The 18,666-nt window shown below is 40.3% G+C and overlaps 1 protein-coding gene across 8 annotated transcripts in view; it reads right to left on the reverse strand.

Annotated features, from left to right (window-relative positions):
- Positions 1 to 17,114, reverse strand: part of WDR48 (WD repeat domain 48) — a 50,446-nt gene extending 33,332 nt beyond the window's left edge. For 3 of the 8 annotated variants that reach the window (XM_032348669.1, XM_032348306.1, XM_032348223.1), the window contains exons 1-3: positions 17,040 to 17,114; positions 13,917 to 13,972; positions 9,487 to 9,543 (exon numbers count right to left, since the gene is read on the reverse strand). In XM_032348669.1, coding sequence (XP_032204560.1) covers positions 9,487 to 9,543; positions 13,917 to 13,972; positions 17,040 to 17,094 — 168 coding nt within the window. In that variant the 5' untranslated portion in view covers positions 17,095 to 17,114. Of the gene's footprint in view, positions 1 to 2,424; positions 2,565 to 3,840; positions 4,047 to 4,067; positions 4,522 to 9,486; positions 9,544 to 13,916; positions 13,973 to 17,039 lie in introns of those variants that run through there. The other 5 variants (XM_032348487.1, XM_032348568.1, XM_032348828.1 and 2 more) reach the window with 5 other exon arrangements.
- Positions 17,115 to 18,666: the final 1,552 nt, after the last annotated feature.

Genomic DNA, 18,666 nt, shown 5'->3' on the forward strand with positions numbered 1-18,666 from the left:
TACACAAAATGAAGTTTTGTGTTCCTGTAATATGCTAAACATTTCCTTCAATGCGTTTTCCTCTACTTTGCTGTTGGTAACCTGTCTGCTCTGCTCCATGTGAAAACCCAAGAGAATCAACCAAAAGCAATTATAAGCAATAAAAAGGCAGCCCAAAGCAAAATGTTTCTTTCTTTCTTTCTTTTTTTTAAAGATTTTATTTATTCAATGGAGAGAGACAGAGATAGTGAGCAAGAAAGAACAAGCAGGGGAAGAGGGAGAGGGAGAAGATGACCCTCGGCTGAGCAGGGACCAACTTGGGGCTCAATCCCAGGACCCTGGATCATGATGTGAGCCAAAGGGAGAAACTTAACCCACTGAGCCACCTAGGTGCCTGAAGACAAATGTATCTAATCTAACAAAGTAACTAGTTAAGAAAAAACTTGGGGGGGGGGGGGATGACTTACAATGAGAACAAGAATAAGTACTAAAAACATATTTTGTGAGGAAGATACATAATCAACAGCACAAGGTACAAAAAAGAACAATTTGAATAAAGGAGATGTGCCATATTATAGCACAAGAGATTCAAAATTAATAATTCTTTCCTAAATTTGTGAATTTAATCCAACTTTGGTTAGAATCCTACCAGATTTTCTAGAAGCTGACAAAACACATACAGTAGTACACTGTCTAGAAAATACCCACTCATTTTTTAAAAACAAAAGGATAGTCTTTAAAGATCTTAAAAGGTAAAGCTATGAGAATTACAATGGAGTAAAAGGATTACTAGAATAAAACAAAATTTGGACACGTATTTTCCTATTGAAAATTCTTAATTTTGATATAAACGTAGTGTTTCAAATCAATGAAGGCACGAGAACCTCTTTAATAAATTGTCTAGGAGTATCTAGTGATTCCACTGGGAAAAGTTATATCCTTTCTCTAAATCTTAAACCAAAATGAAACTGCATATGAACTAAAGATCGAAATTTAACAATTTAATCATAAAAATACTTTAAAAAGACAGGCAAATATGTACAATCTCTACATAGAGAAGGTTCTGCTGATATGACAAGAAATGGTAATCTTTTCAAAGAAAAAGACCAATGCTGCTCTGACCAACACAAGTCAAAACCTTCCATACATATACAACTGCTCAAGCTGCATTATTCACAACAGCCAAGAAGTGGAAACAACTCAGATGCCCACCAACTGATGAAAAGATAGACAAAATGTGGTATATCTGTGCAATGGAATCTTATTCAGCCAAAAAAGCAGTGAAGTACTGACAGAGGCTCAAACACTGACAGAATCTTAAAAACATCATGCTAAGTTAAAGAGACCAGTTACAAAAGGCCACCTATTTTAGGAGTCTATTTCCACGAAATGTCCAGAACAGGTAAATCTACAGAAAGAGAAAGTGTACTAGTGGTTGCCAGGGACTTGGAGGACAGAAAATGGGGGTGAATACTAATGGATATAAGGTTTCTTTCTGGGGTGACAAAAGGCTCTGAATAAGGTGATCAATGTGCAACACTATGAATTTACAAAGGAACCCTGGATCCTATACTTCAACAGGGTGAGTTCACAAATTTTATCTCAATAATGCTGTTGTTATTTAGAGGGGAAAAACCAAAACCAAACCAAACTCTGAATGCCAAAAAAATAAGATGAGCAAGGTGAAAAGGCAAATATCTAACTGGGAAAATAATGAAATATATATGAAAGACAAACGTTTACTCTTGAGAACCTACAGAGTCCATACAAAACAGTAAGAAGTCATCAAACTCTCTAACAGACAGAAGAATATAGATCATGAAGAGGATACTTTTTCAAAAGAAAAGATGTCAACAAACACATAAATAAAGAAACAAAAAGGGCCAGGGCTTTATGCACAAAAACTAAAGTGTTGTTTTTGACCTAGTCTTTTGGGTACAAGTAACTGTAATAGATATTTACTCAAATCAGCTTAAATTAAAAAGAGCGAGAAAGAGAGGGTATTTAACATAAAGATACAAGGGCCCAAGGGCAGGAAATATGGTCATGACTATAAAAATATTTAAAAATATGACATTTTTAAAATAAAATCATGACACTTCTCTACTGCAATCTTCCAAAGGTTTTTCACAGCATTAAGAGTCCAAACTCCTCACATGCTTTGGATCCTGCATCTTCACACTCACTTCAAACTCACTCCCCTCGGCTTCTTTCATGAGAGTTACTCCAAACTCTGTTCTGTTCCTCAAACACATCAAGCCCACCCATACCAGGGCTTCAGTATGAACTGTTCCCTGTGCCAAGAATATCCCCCATCTCTATAAACCCCCAAGAATACCTTCCCCCGGCTTTTATCTGGTCTGGCTCATCCTGGCCCTTCAGATCTTAGCAGAAAAGTCACCTCTTCTGAAAGGCATCCCCTGATCTCCTTCCTCCATCACTTACCCTATTTATTTCTTGCATGGTTCTTACCACTCTCTGTATTTCTCTTTTTTTGTTGTATCTTCTCCTTTAGAATAAAAGCTTCAAGAGGGTAAGGAACTTGTCAGCCTTGTGCCTTCTATCACTGTACCTCATTATAGTGTCTGGCACATAAAAGACACAATAAATATTGTTGCATGAATCAGATACTGGAAAGCCATCAGAACCAAGACAGCTTCATTGTCAATTTCAACCTCTTTTAATCTCTTCTTCTCTGGGGCTCCAAGGCACATTTCATAGTGGAGACTATGTTGCACATAGGAATCTTAAAGTTCAAATTTCTGGCAGATTATCTGATTGGTCCAGTGGGAAATGGTCAGAAAGTAACAACATGATTGTTAGGTCCTCATTCCAGGTGGAAAGTAATTCTCAGCAAAACAAATCCAGGCTTACCTCTTCAAGGGTATCTGCTACAGATGTGTGATTAGAAATGGCAAAGAATTAGAAGTATCCTAGTTGGGTTAATTTTGGCACACACCTTTTAAAAGAGAATGCTATTTAGTCATTAAAAATGTTGATGCAGATACAGACTAACCAACATGGAAGAAAGCCATGATGTGTTTTTTTGTAGTGAAATATGTCCAACAGAGGAGTGAAAAATAAATATTATAAACACGTTGCAGAATATTAAATGTGTATTTTAAAACAATAAGTTTGGAAGGATATACATACATAAAACTATCAGTAGTTACTCCCAAGTGATGGAATTACGGTGACTGTCATTCACTCGTGCCTTTTTTGTATGGTATGAATGTTTTATGACAGACACATATTAGTTAGTTTTTTGAATGTATAATTTCTGTCCAAGTAATTCTTGCCTATACTCAGAAGATCAAATACCGTAGTATTGAAAGACTCTGATGAAAATCGTGTTGTCCAGGTAAGACTCCTTATACCCAGTCTTAATTCCCTGGGGTAACTCATTTCAACTCTTGGTTGCTCTGCAGAGTTACCCCTTTCTCAAAATATTGTGCTTATCCTACAACCTTCTGGCTTACCCATTTTAGACATTATCTGTTTATTCAGGCTATGGCAGGCTGGGATAGTGACTCCCCTCAGTAACTCCTCCCTCTACTCTTATGATATAAATGTACCACGATTTTCAGGTGAATGCATCACTAGCACTAGCTACACTGTTCACCTTTGTAAATGCTGTCTACTGACTGGCCAAGAACTGTACCAAGAATACATTTTTTTTCTTAGCTTTTTGTTTTCCCTGGTGTTCTCCCTTTCTTCCCTTCTTCAGTGCTTTCCTCTACTTTAATTTCAACTCCCTGTCATTGCAGCACCATGTTAGATATTAGAGCAAAGGCCCAGATCACCCCGCTTTACCCAGAAATCTCTCAGAAACACACATCCTCTCACTCTGGCCCAGGCTACCTGCCCTCTCTGTCCGCTGGCACAGCTGGCACCTTGGATGCTTTCCTTTACTGCTCTTCTAGGCTAGGCTGGGTTCAAGCCATTGTTTCCTGAGTTACAATGTCTCTTTTCTTCTGTCTTCACTCTCCAGTTTTGCTGAAACCCATTCCCAGCACCTTAAGAAACTAACACAGTAAAAGCTGCATGGGAGGTGATTTTAGTCCTTACAAGCCTAAAAAGGTCTTTACCTCTACATCTGATTTGGCAGGGTGAAGAAGCCCATGTAGAAAAACCCCTCTGCTTCTGGAAGCCCCGGCTCCAACTTCCAATCCAGCATGCAGCATTGTTACTGAATTCAACGGCATTCTGTTTCATTTCATTCTAAAGTGATCTCATTTTCATTGTTTCCTGTACTGCCACCTGCCCACTCTCCTCACTCCTAAGTGTTTAGGATCTTCTCTATTTTTTTGCTGCTTTACTTATTTATTTTTTGGTCCTTTTATCAATTTTGCCATGCACTAAGAAAGCCCTTTCAATCTACAAGATTGTGGCACTTCAGCTCTCGAAAACTTTCTTGTATGATGTCACTAATAATCTGGTTTCTCTGCTCCTTCTCAAACCCCCATTGATCAGATGCTGGAACTTCCAAAATGATCCTACATCTTTTATGCATTCTATATTATGGATCTTTGTCCTTTTGTTTACTTTTGTAAGACTTCCTTTATTATTTTTTAACTGTTATGAATTTTTTTTAGTAAATTTTAGTATGATGGACAAAACAACAATAGTATCTTCAAAAAGGAAATAACTAGATAAATTATCCATTCTAAGTGGTCATCAAAGAATGAAAATGAGGGGCGCCTGGGTGGCTCAGTTGGCTGGGCACCTGCCTTCGGCTCGGGTCATGATCCCAGTGTCCTGGGATCCACCACTATGTCGGGCTCCCTGCTCAGCCAGGGGCCTGCTTCTCCCTCTCCCTCTGCTGCAACCCCTGCTTGTGTCGTCTCTCATGTGCACGCTCTTTCAAATAAATAAAATCTTAAAAAAAAAAATGAATTCTATATGCTGGTATATTCTAAGACATATCATTAAGAACTTAGTTTGAGAGAGAGAGAGAGCACAAGGGTGGGGGGAGGGGCAGAGGGGAAGGAAGAGAGAGAATCCCAAGCAGGCTCTAACCCAGTGAGGGGTCTGATCTCACAACCCTGAGATTATGACCTGAGCTGAAATCAAAAGCTGGACACTTAACCGATTGAGCCAACCAGGTGCCCCTAAAAACGTATTGTTAAAGAAAACAAACTGGGGCACCTGGGGGCGCCTGGGTGGCTCAGTAGGTTAAAGCCTCTGCCTTAGGCTCAGGTCATGATCCCGGGGTCCTGGGATTGAGCCCCGCATCAGGCTCTCTGCTCAGTGGGGAGCCTGCTTCCCTCTTTTTCTCTCTGCCTGCCTCTCTGCCTCATTGTGATCTCTGTCAGATAAATAAATAAAATCTTTTAAAAAAAAATTGGGGCACCTGGGAGGTTCAGTCAGTTAAGTAGTATCTGCCTTCCACTCAGGTCATAAGCCCAGGGTCTTGGGATCAAGCTCCGCACTGGGATCCCTGCTTGGGAGGGGAGTCTGCTTTTTCCTCTTCCTCTGTGTCCTCTCTCACTCTCTCCCTCAAATAAGTAAATAAAATAAAATAAATGGCTGTAGATAAAAGAAAAACAGGATGCAGTTCTTTCAACAAATATTGATGAAGCATCCACCAGTGTCTAGGCTCAATTCTAAACACTGAGGATTTTGTGAGTGAGCACAGAAGGCTTCCTGGAGCTTTCAATCTTTTATTTATTTTTTAAGACATTTCTTTATTTGAGAGAGAGAGACAGAGAGACAGGGAGAGTGTACACATGAGCAGGGTGGAGGAGCAGAAGGAGAGGGAGAAGCAGCCTCCTAATTAAGCTGGGAGCCTGACACGTGGCTTGATCCTAAGACCCTGAGATCATGACCTCAGCTGAAGGCAGACCCTTAACCAACTGAGCCACCCAGGTAGCCCTGGAGCTTTCATTCTAGTGTGGAAAGAATATAAGAGAAGTCATAGCAAGTTAAGTGAAATCTGCTGCCACTCCCCACCTCCCCCAACCCCACCCCAAGATGTAGGTAAGCTTTGAAGGCAGAAGAGATGGAAGAAAAGGAAAAAGAAAAGCAGAAGGTGCTGGAGATGGTAGTAATGAATGAGTGAGCAAAGTCCTGGAAAAACCTTATTTAGACAGTCAAGGGTATAGGCAAATGCAGAGATGAAGAATCATATCTGACCATTTAAAATTGCTTAAAAAGCGGGGGCATGGGGAAGAGCAGAGGGTACTTTAAGAACTCTGCAAGGGATGGGAAGCCAGACCTTTGGTAGGAGCTATGCATTTTAGAAGAAACATGTAAAGGGACGAACAAGGAAAAGAATATGGTAGCGCCCCAGCAGCAATTATCCAGTTAGGTTACACTCTTAAGTATTTGTAACTGGCTTAGTAAGCACTCTCTGATTAATTTCTCCAACAATTATCTGGGACCCAAAATAAAGAAATCAGATAATGGGGACGATCCACTAAATTTCATGTGATCTGTCTCTGCATTTCAAGTTTAAATAGCCTTGAATTATTGGTAATATGCAGGAGGGTAGAGGCAATCAGGAGAAAAACTATCCTTGATAAATTTCATGATAATCAGATTAGTTTTCTGCTGCTGACATAATAAATTACCACAAATTTAGTGGCTTCAAACAACTCCCATTTATTATTTCACAATTCTGAAGGTCAGGAGTCCATACTGAGCTAAGTCCTCTGCTCTCACAAGGCCAATATGGACAAGAGTTGACTGGTAGGTCTGTGTTCCTTCTCAGAGGCTCTAGGAGAGTTGGCCTCCAAGCTCATTCAAGCCGTAGAACTGAAGGTCCTGTTTCCTTGCTGGCTGTCAGCCAGGGGTCCATCTTTGCTCCTATAGGCTGCATGCTGTCATTCTCCTACTTTCTTTGTGCCCTCTCCTACAGAGGGTCCCTTTAGTGCCTCAAATCTCTCTGACTTCTGTGTCCACTGTGAGAATACACTCTGCATTTAAGACTTCACATGATTAAATTGGGTCTACTGGGATAATCCAGGATAATCCCCCATTAAGGTCGGTAACCTTAATTACATCTGTGAAGTTCTTTTTATCATGCAATATAACATATTCACAACTTCCAAGGAATAGGCATGGGCATTTGCTGGGGGGCAGGGGGAATTCTGCCAATCACAGTGGCAATTTTTTATATGAAAACAAATATGCTATATCACGGAATAAGTACAAAATTCACAAACTTTTTAAGCAAACAAGGGATACTTCAAAGCATTTCAGGCTTGGGGTGCCTGGGTAGTTCAATCCGTTAAGCAGCTGCCTTGGGCTCAGTCATGATCCTAGAGTCGTAGGAGTGAGCCTGGGATCAAGCCCCCATTGGGCCCCCTGCTCAGCGGGGAGCCTGCTTCTCCCTCTCCCTCTGCCTGTCTGGCCCCCCCCCCCCCCGCTTATTTGCGTTCTCTCTCCGCCAAATAAATAAATAAACACCTTAAAAGACAAATAAAACATTTCAGGCTCACAAAAGAAGACTTTGGGCTATTTCTCCAGCCTGCTCCACCCCCTACTCTCCAACAGTGTGCCCTGACTTACCTCCACTTGGATGTCTAACAGGCATCTTAATTGTGGCATTGTCCAAACCAACACTCCTCTCCAAACTAGCTTTTCCTGTAGTCTCTCTCACTGATGGGCATTAATGGCAACTCCGTTCTTTCAGTCACTCAGGCCAAAAACCTTGGCGCCAGCACTACTTCAGTTTGTCTCATCTCACATCCTGTCAGTGAGTCTAGTCTTCCAAAATGTAACTATTTCTCACCACCCTTCATGGAGCACTATTATCTGGATTTCTTAAATAGCTACTGTCCCCCTGCTCTGCCCTTGCTCATCTGCAGTTTGTTCTAAATACAGCAGCCAGGCTGGTCCTATTAAAACATGCATATATTGTATATATTCCTCTGCTCCAAGTTCACCAATTGCTTTCCATCTCATTCAAGAGCAAAAGCCAAAGCCCTTCCTATGACCTATAGGGCTCTAAAAGATCTGGCTTGCAGTTACCTCTCTGATTTCATCTCCTGCTCCTCTTTCCTCACTGACTCCATACTAGCCACAAAGGATTCATTAGCATTCCACAAATAAGCCAGGTACATTCCCAATCAGGACTTTTACATCTGATGTTCTCACTGGAATGTTCTTCCAGATGGCAATCTCATTTCCTTCAGATCCTTACTCAAGAGTCAACTTCTCAGCAAATCCTTTTCTGGCCACCACACTTAAAATTTCACTTCCCCCGGCTGCTGCTGCTTATCACTAACCATTTTTTAACATTTAAAGCTTATTTTCATCCAACATTATATTACAAAAATTTCAAAGTTGAAAGAGTTACATGGCAAATGTCTGTATACCCACATCTATTCTACAATTAACACTGTTTGTATTTGTTTATCTCATACCCATCCAACCACTTGATCTATTACTTTCAATGCCTTTCAAAATAAGTTGCACATCAATACCACTTCCCCCTAAATACTTCAACTTGTATATCATCATCTAAAGTTCATTATTTATTTGTGGCTTTTTTAAAAAACAGCTTTCTTTTAAGGTAAAATTTACATATAATGAAAAGTAGAAATCTTATGTGTATACAGACACTTCTAACAAATGTATGGATCTGTTTAATACAAACCCCTACCCAAGACATAAAGAACATTATTACCACCCTAAAATGTTTCCTCCTCTGCTTCCCAACCTCTACACCCCATTCCTAGGCAACCTAGATCTGACTTTTTTCAAAACAGATTAATTCTGTCTATTCTATAACATTCTATAAGTGGAATCACACAGTTTTTTAGTGTAAGGCTACTTCCAGCTATCAGGTTAAATCAGACTAAATCTGGCCAAGAAAAATTGGCCAGATAGCAGTAATTCCCACATCTGTTTTCCCTGTTCAATTCTGTGGCCCATTACTTCCTTCTTGTACCTAGTTTCAAGAGTGCCAATTTTCAAAACTATTCTAAAAAGCACTCTTGCAGATAAAAATAGGACATCTTCTAGCGTGACTTGTAGTCAGGGCGTGTTGGTAAAACTCCTCTAGGGGTTAGTAAAAAACTACCCACGGTCCTAATCCGGGCTAAAGCCTGCTTCTGTAAACAAACTTTTTATTGGAACACAGCCACATCTATTCATCTAGGTGTTGTCTATGGCTGCTTTCACATTATAATGGCAGAGTTGAGTAGTTTATAATGCAGTAAAATGGCCTGCAAGGCCTAAAATACTTACCATCTGACCCCTTAGAGAAAAAGTTTACTGACCTCTGTTCCAATGGCTGTCACATTGTTATAATTTGTTCTACTACCCATCCTACATAAAAAGTAATTCATCTTGGACATACAGCTAATTTGTAAAGGTCTTTCCTTGAGAAGTCAGGATTTGGCACACTTTACTTCCTTTAAAAAAAAGGTCTCAAAGATTAAACAACCAACCCAAAACTGGGACTCAGAATCAAAAATAAGGACCCACACTGAGTTCTGAATAGGTCTGGAATAACTAAATATTTGGCAAAGAAAAAAGGTAAGTACTGATAGAAGAAACCTTTGTTGGCTGCCTCTCCATGCATTCCCCATTTCTTCTCCTCAAGGCAAGCAAATCCTAGAAGAAAATTTACAGGAGCTACTTAAGAGACTTGAACACTGTGAAAGGACAGAAGAACTGGGATGGGACAGCCCATTCCTGCCCCCTCACCCCCCTCCAATAGAGTGAAGGCTTAGAGCTGGGAGTTTGGGAATGGAAGAGAACTCAGCAGCAGCGCAATGGTAAAGCTGACATTACAACATTTCTTAGGTTAGAGTCACAGTGAACCTGCTGGTTCAAGATTTGCATGAAACCAGCATTACCTCTTGATTTTTCATTTACCTGAGCCAACACATGTCTTTTATTATGTGAGCCTCGTTAAGTTGGATTTGGGGGTCATTTCCAAGGAAAAGAATCCTGTTATGGAAGGCCAAGTATGTATATACTTAAAACATCACTGGATACTAGGGCATGGTTGCTGCTCCTGAATAGGATGAGCACTGATAACCTCATTTCAAGAATTCTGAAGCAAATGAGGGAAGAGTCCATTGTGATGGAGAGAGGGAGAGAGGGAGAGGGAGGAAGAGGGAGAGTGAGAGAAAAAGAGTTTGAGTCAACCAATAGACTCTAGCTGTCAGAAAATAATAACAGTAAGGCACCAGATGGACATCACAGATATATTCAGAACATTTCATCCCAAAGCAACAGAATACACATTCTTCTCTAGTGCACATGGAACATTCTCCAGAATAGATCACATCCTCGGTCCTAAATCAGGACTCAATCGGTATCAAAAGATTGGGATCATTCCCTGCATATTTTCAGACCACAATGCTCTAAAGCTAGAACTCAACCACAAAAGGAAGTTTGGAAAGAACCCAAATACATGGAGACTGAACAGCATCCTTCTAAAGAATGAATGGGTCAACCGGGAAATTAAAGAAGAATTGAAAAAAATCATGGAAACAAATGATAATGAAAACACAACGGTTCAAAATCTGTGGGACACAACAAAGGCAGTCCTGAGAGGAAAATATATAGCAGTACAAGCCTTTCTCAAGAAAGGTCTCAGGTACACAACCTAACCCTACACCTAAAGGAGCTGGAGAAAGAACAAGAGAGAAACCCTAAGCCCAGCAGGCGAAGAGAAATCATAAAGATCAGAGCAGAAATCAATGAAATAGAAACCAAAAAAAACAATAGAACAAATCAACGAAACTAGGAGCTGGTTCTTTGAAAGAATTAATAAAATTGATAAACCACTGGCCCGACTTATCAAAAAGAAAAGAGAAAGGACCCAAATAAATAAAATCATGAATGAAAGAGGAGAGATCACAACTAACACCAAAGAAATACAAACTATTATAAGAACATACTATGAGCAACTCTACGCTAACAAATTTGACAATCTGGAAGAAATGGATGCATTCCTAGAAACATATAAACTACCACAACTGAACCAGGAAGAAATAGAAAGCCTGAACAGACCCATAACCAGTAAGGACATTGAAACAGTCATTAAAAATCTCCAAACAAACAAAAGCCCAGGGCCAGACAGCTTCCCATGGGAATTCTACCAAACATTTAAAGAAGAACTAATTCCTATTTTCCTGAAACTGTTCCAAAAAATAGAAATGGAAGGAAAACTTCCAAACTCATTTTATGAGGCCAGCATCACCTTGATCCCAAAACCAGACAGGGATCCCATCAAAAAAGAGAGCTATAGACCAATATCCTTGATGAACACAGATGCAAAAATTCTCACCAAAATACTAGCCAATAGGATTCAACAGTACATTAAAAGGATTATTCACCACGATCAAGGGGGATTTATTCCAGGGCTGCAAGGTTGGTTCAACATCCGCAAATCAGTCAATGTGATACAACACATCAATAAAAGAAAGAACGAGAACCATATGATACTCTCAATAGATGCTGAAAAAGCATTTGACAAAGTACAGCATCCCTTCCTGATCAAAACTCTTCAAAGTGTAGGGATAGAGGGCACATTCCTCAATATCATCAAAGCCATCTATGAAAAACTGATCGCAAATATCATTCTCAATGGAGAAAAACTGAAAGCTTTTCCGCTAAGGTCAGGAACACGGCAGGGATGTCCATTATCACCACTGCTATTCAACATAGTACTAGAGGTCCTAGCCTCAGCAATCAGACAACAAAAGGAAATTAAAGGCATCCAAATCGGCAAAGAAGAAGTCAAATTATCACTCTTCACAGATGATATGATACTATATGTGGAAAACCCAAAAGACTCCACTCCCAAACTGCTAGAACTTGTACAGGAATTCAGTAAAGTGTCAGGATATAAAATCAATGCACAGAAATCAGTTGCATTTCTCTACACCAACAACAAGACAGAAGAAAGAGAAATTAAGGAGTCAATCCCATTTACAATTGCACCCAAAACCATAAGATACCTAGGAATAAACCTAACCAAAGAGGCACAGAATCTATACTCAGAAAACTATAAAGTACTCATGAAAGAAATTGAGGAAGACACAAAGAAATGGAAAAATGTTCCATGCTCCTGGATTGGAAGAATAAATATTGTGAAAATGTCTATGCTACCTAAAGCAATCTACACATTTAATACAATTCCTATCAAAGTACCATCCATCTTTTTCAAAGAAATGGAACAAATAATTCTAAAATTTATATGGAACCAGAAAAGACCTCGAGTAGCCAAAGGGATATTGAAAAAGAAAGCCAAAGTTGGTGGCATCACAATTCCGGACTTCAAGCTCTATTACAAAGCTGTCATCATCAAGACAGCATGGTACTGGCACAAAAATAGACACATAGATCAATGGAACAGAATAGAGAGCCCAGAAATAGACCCTCAACTCTATGGTCAACTCATCTTCGACAAAGCAGGAAAGAATGTCCAATGGAAAAAAGACAGCCTCTTCAATAAATGGTGCTGGGAAAATTGGACAGCCACATGCAGAAAAATGAAATTGGACCATTTCCTTACACCACACATGAAAATAGACTCAAAATGGATGAAGGACCTCAATGTGCGAAAGGAATCCATCAAAATCCTTGAGGAGAACACAGGCAGCAACCTCTTCGACCTCAGCCGCAGCAACATCTTCCTAGGAACATCGCCAAAGGCAAGGGAAGCAAGGGCAAAAATGAACTATTGGGATTTCATCAAGATCAAAAGCTTTTGCACAGCAAAGGAAACAGTTAATAAAATCAAAAGACAACTGACAGAATGGGAGAAGATATTTGCAAACGACATATCAGATAAAGGACTAGTGTCCAGAATCTATAAAGAACTTAGCAAACTCAACACCCAAAGAACAAATAATCCAATCAAGAAATGGGCAGAGGACATGAACAGACATTTCGGCAAAGAAGACATCCAGATGGCCAACAGACACATGAAAATGTGCTCCACATCACTCAGCATCAGGAAAGTACAAATCAAAACCACAATGAGGTATCACCTCACACCAGTCAGAATGGCTAAAATCAACAAGTCAGGAAATGACAGATGCTGGCGAGGATGCGGAGAAAGGGGAACCCTCCTACACTGTTGGTGGGAATGCAAGCTGGTGCAGCCACTCTGGAAAACAGCATGGAGGTTCCTCAAAATGTTGAAAATAGAACTGCCCTATGACCCAGCAATTGCACTACTGGGTATTTACCCTAAAGATACAAACATAGTGATCCAAAGGGGCACGTGCACCCGAATGTTTATAGCAGCAATGTCCACAATAGCCAAACTATGGAAAGAACCTAGATGTCCATCAACAGATGAATGGATCAAGAAGATGTGGTATATATACACAATGGAATACTATGCAGCCATCAAAAGAAATGAAATCTTGCCATTTGCGACAACATGGATGGAACTAGAGTGTATCATGCTTAGCGAAATAAGTCAAGCAGAGAAAGACAACTATCATATGATCTCCCTGATATGAGGAAGTGGTGATGCAACATGGGAGCTTAAGTGGGTAGAAGAAGAATCAATGAAACAAGATGGAATTGGGAGGGAGACAAACCATATGTGACTTTTAATCTCACAAAACAAACTGAGGGTTGCTGGGGGGAGGGGGGTTGGGAGAAGGGGGTGGGATTATGGACATTGGGGAGGGTATGTGCTTTGGTGAGTGCTGTGAAGTGTGTAAACCTGGTGATTCACAGACCTGTACCCCTGGGGATAAAAATATATGTTTATAAAAAATTAAAAATTAAAAATTAAAAAAAAAGAAATAAAATCACTGATACGCAACAACAACAACAACAACAACAACAAAACAAAAGAAAATAGTAACAGTAAGGGACCACCAGGGAATGAAAATACTTGCTTGGTACCTTGATTATCAGGAAAAAATCTGCATCATATATCTGAATTCATACATTTGACTGTCTGATCATGTTTCTGCCAATCACAAATCCACCCTCCCCCTCATACTCACCTTCAGGCTGCTTAGAAGTCGAAGATGGTAGGACATGTGTTCATTCTTCATTATGTCTATAATTAATAAGCAGTAATGTTTGGACCCCTCTCCACTGGTTATTTATCAGTATTATAAGTCTCAAGGGTTCTTTTTGGCCTACAACTTAATAATGAAGCTCAGGGCTACTGCCTCTTGCTACTAGACAGCCAAGAAGCAAAAATCTTTAGGTAGGCTTATACACTTTTTCCAAAATGGAGATTTTATTCATAAAAACAAAAATTTTGTAAAAAGCTTGAAAATATATATTAACATATATTTTAAAATAAAAGATATCCCATTTCCTGTCTTATCCATAATCACATAATCTAATACTAGAGATAATCACTGTTAATAGCCTTCCAGACGTTTAAAACACATTATTTCCTTTGTGGAAATGGGACTATGTTATGTTGACTTGTTTTTCTGACTTCTGGACATCTTTCCTTTTTAATAATATGGATCAAGCTTATCTTTTTAACAACTGCAAATTAATCCACTACGTAAGTGTATTTATCTGCTAAGTGACTACTGATGGACATTGAGTTTTTTCACAATAACAGCATTCTTAAAATAAACACTCTTGCACAACTAGAGAAAGCTGTTTTTTTAAAAATTAAACTTTTTAAAAAATTAAACTATTTAAAATTTTAAAAATTAATTTAAATTAATTAATTAAAGAGCCAGAGAAACATGAGCCAGGGCAGGAGCACTGGGAGAGAGAGGGAGGGAGGGAGGGAAAGAGAGAGAGATAAAGAGGGAGGGAGAGAGAGAGAGAAAGAGAGAGAGAGAGAAAGAGGGAGGGAGAGAGAAAGAGAGAGAAAGAGAAAGAGGGAGGGAGAGAAGCAGATTCCCGGAGCCCCGAAGCAAGGCTCAATCCCAGGACCCTGGGATCTTGATCTGAGCAGACACTTAAACCAACTGAGCCACCCAGCCGCCCCTCATTTGCACTTTTGTAAAACAATTTTTTAGACTTGGAATTGCTGGGTCAATGGGAATGTTATTTAAAATTTTGCCAAACAGCAGGACACTGAACAATAAATACTATGATTTTGTTCAGAATTAAAAAATAATCAAGTAAATTGGGTACACATGCACAAAGAGATATAGAACACTGGTTTTCAACCTCCCACGAACATTTCAAAGTATCTAGTTAATTTTGGTTGTCAACACTGGAGGGATGCTAACATCTAGTAGACAGAAGCCAAGATGATGCAAACAACTTATAATGCATAGGACCGCCCCCCGCCCCCAGTAAAGAATAAAGAATCATGCAGCCCAACATGCCAAAAGTGCTCAGAGAATAGTTTGAAAAACACTGCCAAAAACAAAAGTTCTCCCTCACAATGAGATACAATCTCTGTAGCTTCTCACATTGGTTCTATATCTTGGGGACAAATTCTGAAAGCAACTAACAAGATTCACTAAATCTTCTCCTCAGCAGGCTAATCTTCCTTCTTTTGAGCTCTTTATAGGAAATACTTTCAGGTTACTTCACCAGTCTGACTGCTAGACCTATCAAGAACAAGATAAATAAGTGCTGAACCTCAAACTGTAGTTTTGTATTATGACCGGCAAAGAATGAATTATCTCCCTCATTCAGCATGCGATGGCTCACATTCAGCTTATTAAAAGACTCAATTTTTCCACACACATTGTGGCGAATTTATATTTCTTCATCTTATACTTTTATTTATTTTTTTAAATTTTTTTTTCATCTTATACTTTTAAATGGCCTTTTACATTTAAATGCAAGAAACAGATGCCTGATTAACCCGCCTCACTACCCTAAGAAGTGTACCACTCTAGTGTCTAGAACACAATTAAGAAAATTTTGAGTTACATTTTAGTCCACAGCACACATTTTCACCCACCTAGCTTGAATGCTGGCGTTACTTAAATCCTGTTACTGATGCACTTAAAAATCACCTAACAAGGTAAGTTATTTTAGATTCTCATTAATTTCACTCAATTCAGAGACATCACTCAGAGACATCTAGTGAATACTCAGGTCATTGTAGTGAATCAATGAGACCAATAAAACAAGTAAGTGAACTGCCCAGAAGACAATGGCCTACAGCGACTGCTGGGGTTACCTTCCTAAAGGATCACTTTGTCCTATTTACCTATTAAACAATCGCTTTCAATCTGCAGAACTACATATAACGTAGTTCATAAAGAGATCCTGGGTATTACTTATGTCCCATACTGTCTCAATTTTTTGCACATCTTTAGGACTAAATTAAGTGCTCAGTAAACGTTTAATGAATAAGCGCAGAAACCGTCACTCCTATATACAATATACCTGTAGTCAAACACTTGCCATAAGGCCTTTTACTCCTTGTACAGCTGAAAATAATAGAGAGCGGTAACTCTTAATTGTACCCAAAATAAGAGTGCATTCACGAAGGCATAAAGAACACACGAAAGGGTCAGATAACTCTTTACCCCTGAATAATAAATCATTAGAAACGGGAAAAAAGATTTGAGGATGCACTATGAAAATGAAGAAATGAAGAAAAATGATAATTTCCCACTAACACCTGCACACTTCCACGTCGTTTCCACCTGAGCAGAAACAAAGCTTCCGCAAAAACAAAAACATAAAAAGGCAGAGGGCTCCCAAGTGCAGAATCCTCCACAGAAACCCCTCAGGGTCATCTGCGCCCCGCTGCCCCGCCACGCCCCCGCACAGGCCTATTCCGCAGCCGCCCGCCGAGGAAGTGCCCGCAGGCCTCGGCTCAGACGCGATAGGGCAGAGCGTTTTGATGAAAAGCAAGGGAAGAGGGAGCCAGGTGGGTGGGAAACAAGCCCTTCCAGATCCAGCAAGCCCAAGCCTACGAGACAGCTGAAGTCTTACAGATCTGAGCTCCAAACCGCGCACCCCAGAGTCCCGGGACTGGGCCAGGAGGGCCCAGTCAACCGCCCCCCGCCCCTTCCTCAACCCGTTAGCGCCGCGGCCCCACCCCTCGCCGCCGGCCGCGCCCTGTCCCGCTCGCCCCAAGCCGCTACCCTGAACGACCGCGGCCCGAGGCATCTCCTTGCTGCAGGTGGGCTCGGGGCCGCAGGCCACGTCCTGGAGGTCCAGGAGCGGGACTCCCATACCTGCACTTTCCTCCGCCCTGCCGTGTTCTGCCGGTGATGGGCCGCCATCTTGCATGTTGACACTCCTACGTCACTTCCGGAAGTGTCTCGGGCAGGGCGGATGTCCCGCCCCTTCCTCTTTAGCCAAGGGCACGTGGTGAAGCCGAGGTAGGGCTTGTCTAGCGCTAGCTAATGCTGTTTGTTTTTCTGGGCAGTGGCTCTCTGGTGAGGCTAAAGCATCTAAAAACCGTTGTGTGCGTATAGTGCTGGCAGACAGAGAGCTGCTTTTTGAACCGAAGGAGCAATCCAACTCCAGCTCTGGGCCTTAAACCATGATTTGGGCTGCTCTCTCGGCGGCCACCTCCAGAGGTCCAAGCAGGCATAACGAAGAGGCCCAAAGAATGAGTACTGAACATGGGAGGTTTCGACAGACACCCCCACACCGCCCCAACTTTCCTCAGCAGCCAAGGGAATGGACCTATTTGCCATGAAGAACCTAAAAATGGAGAATTATAAATTGGCTTCGAAGGAGGAGAAATTAAAGGTCGGCAAAGAAGGTGGCCCATAACTTCAGGAGGAGCAAAGTTTCTAGTTAAATAAGACATAAAAAGATGTTATAGGAAGATGGACATTAAAATTGTTTCTAGAGACACCTTTCTAAATGAATCCTGAAGGAGTTTGGGCTCACTCTTGTATCTGGTTTAAATCATCTCTTATACTGGAACAGTTAGATCTTCTGGATGAAAGTTCGACCTGAGGACGCTTTCCTGGCACGAATTTAGGTGCTGAGGATGGTCAGACTCCTTGTGAAAGTGAGTTCTAAAGAACTGCACTGTCCCGTACGGAGCACTTGAAATGAAGCTAGTTCAAACCAAGATACAATGAAACTAAAATACCCACCAAATTTCAAAGACAGGATAAATAAAAGAATGTAAAATATTTCATCAATTTTTTTATATCTATCTCACATTGAAACGGTGTCTTGGAAATACTGGTTAAGTAAAATAGTAAAATTAATTCTTTTCAGTTCTTAAAATGTGACTGATAGTATATTTGAAGTTATATGTAGCTCACATATTTCTGTTGCGTAGTTCTATTATAGAACGATGCTTAGGAAAGTTTTTGTCTAGACAAATGCCTTTTTAAATTAATAAAGAAATGTGAATTTAAGGAGTAGGAATTGATAACAGAAAGCTTCTTAAGCAAAACTGGCAGTGATAACTTGGAGATAAATTACATATGCTGCATTTTAGTACAGATACATACATTCATTTATTTATGTGTTCATTCAGCAAAATATTATTTAGCACTGTTAAGTGCCAGGCAATATATTAGGTGCTGGAGATCCAGTGGTGAGTGCTCATAATCCTGACATTCTTAGAGTCCCAGGGTAAGGCAGAAATTTAATTAAACACGTAAATAAATACGGAGTTAATTATAATGAAGAAAAATAGTTAAAAGACAGGAAAGAATCCTTGAGTCAAGACATGAGGATGGAGTTAACTTGACAAGGAGAGGATACAGTCCAAGCAAAAGTCTTGTGGTGGGAGAGAGCATGGAATATTCCAAGAATTGAGGACCAATGCTTTGAGTTCAGAGAACAAGAGGATGGAAAAGGCAGAGGTTATACCCAGCAGGGTCTTTTAGA

Source organism: Mustela erminea, chromosome 1, assembly GCF_009829155.1.
Source record: "Mustela erminea isolate mMusErm1 chromosome 1, mMusErm1.Pri, whole genome shotgun sequence".
In the NCBI taxonomy this organism is placed as follows: Eukaryota; Metazoa; Chordata; class Mammalia; order Carnivora; family Mustelidae; genus Mustela; species Mustela erminea.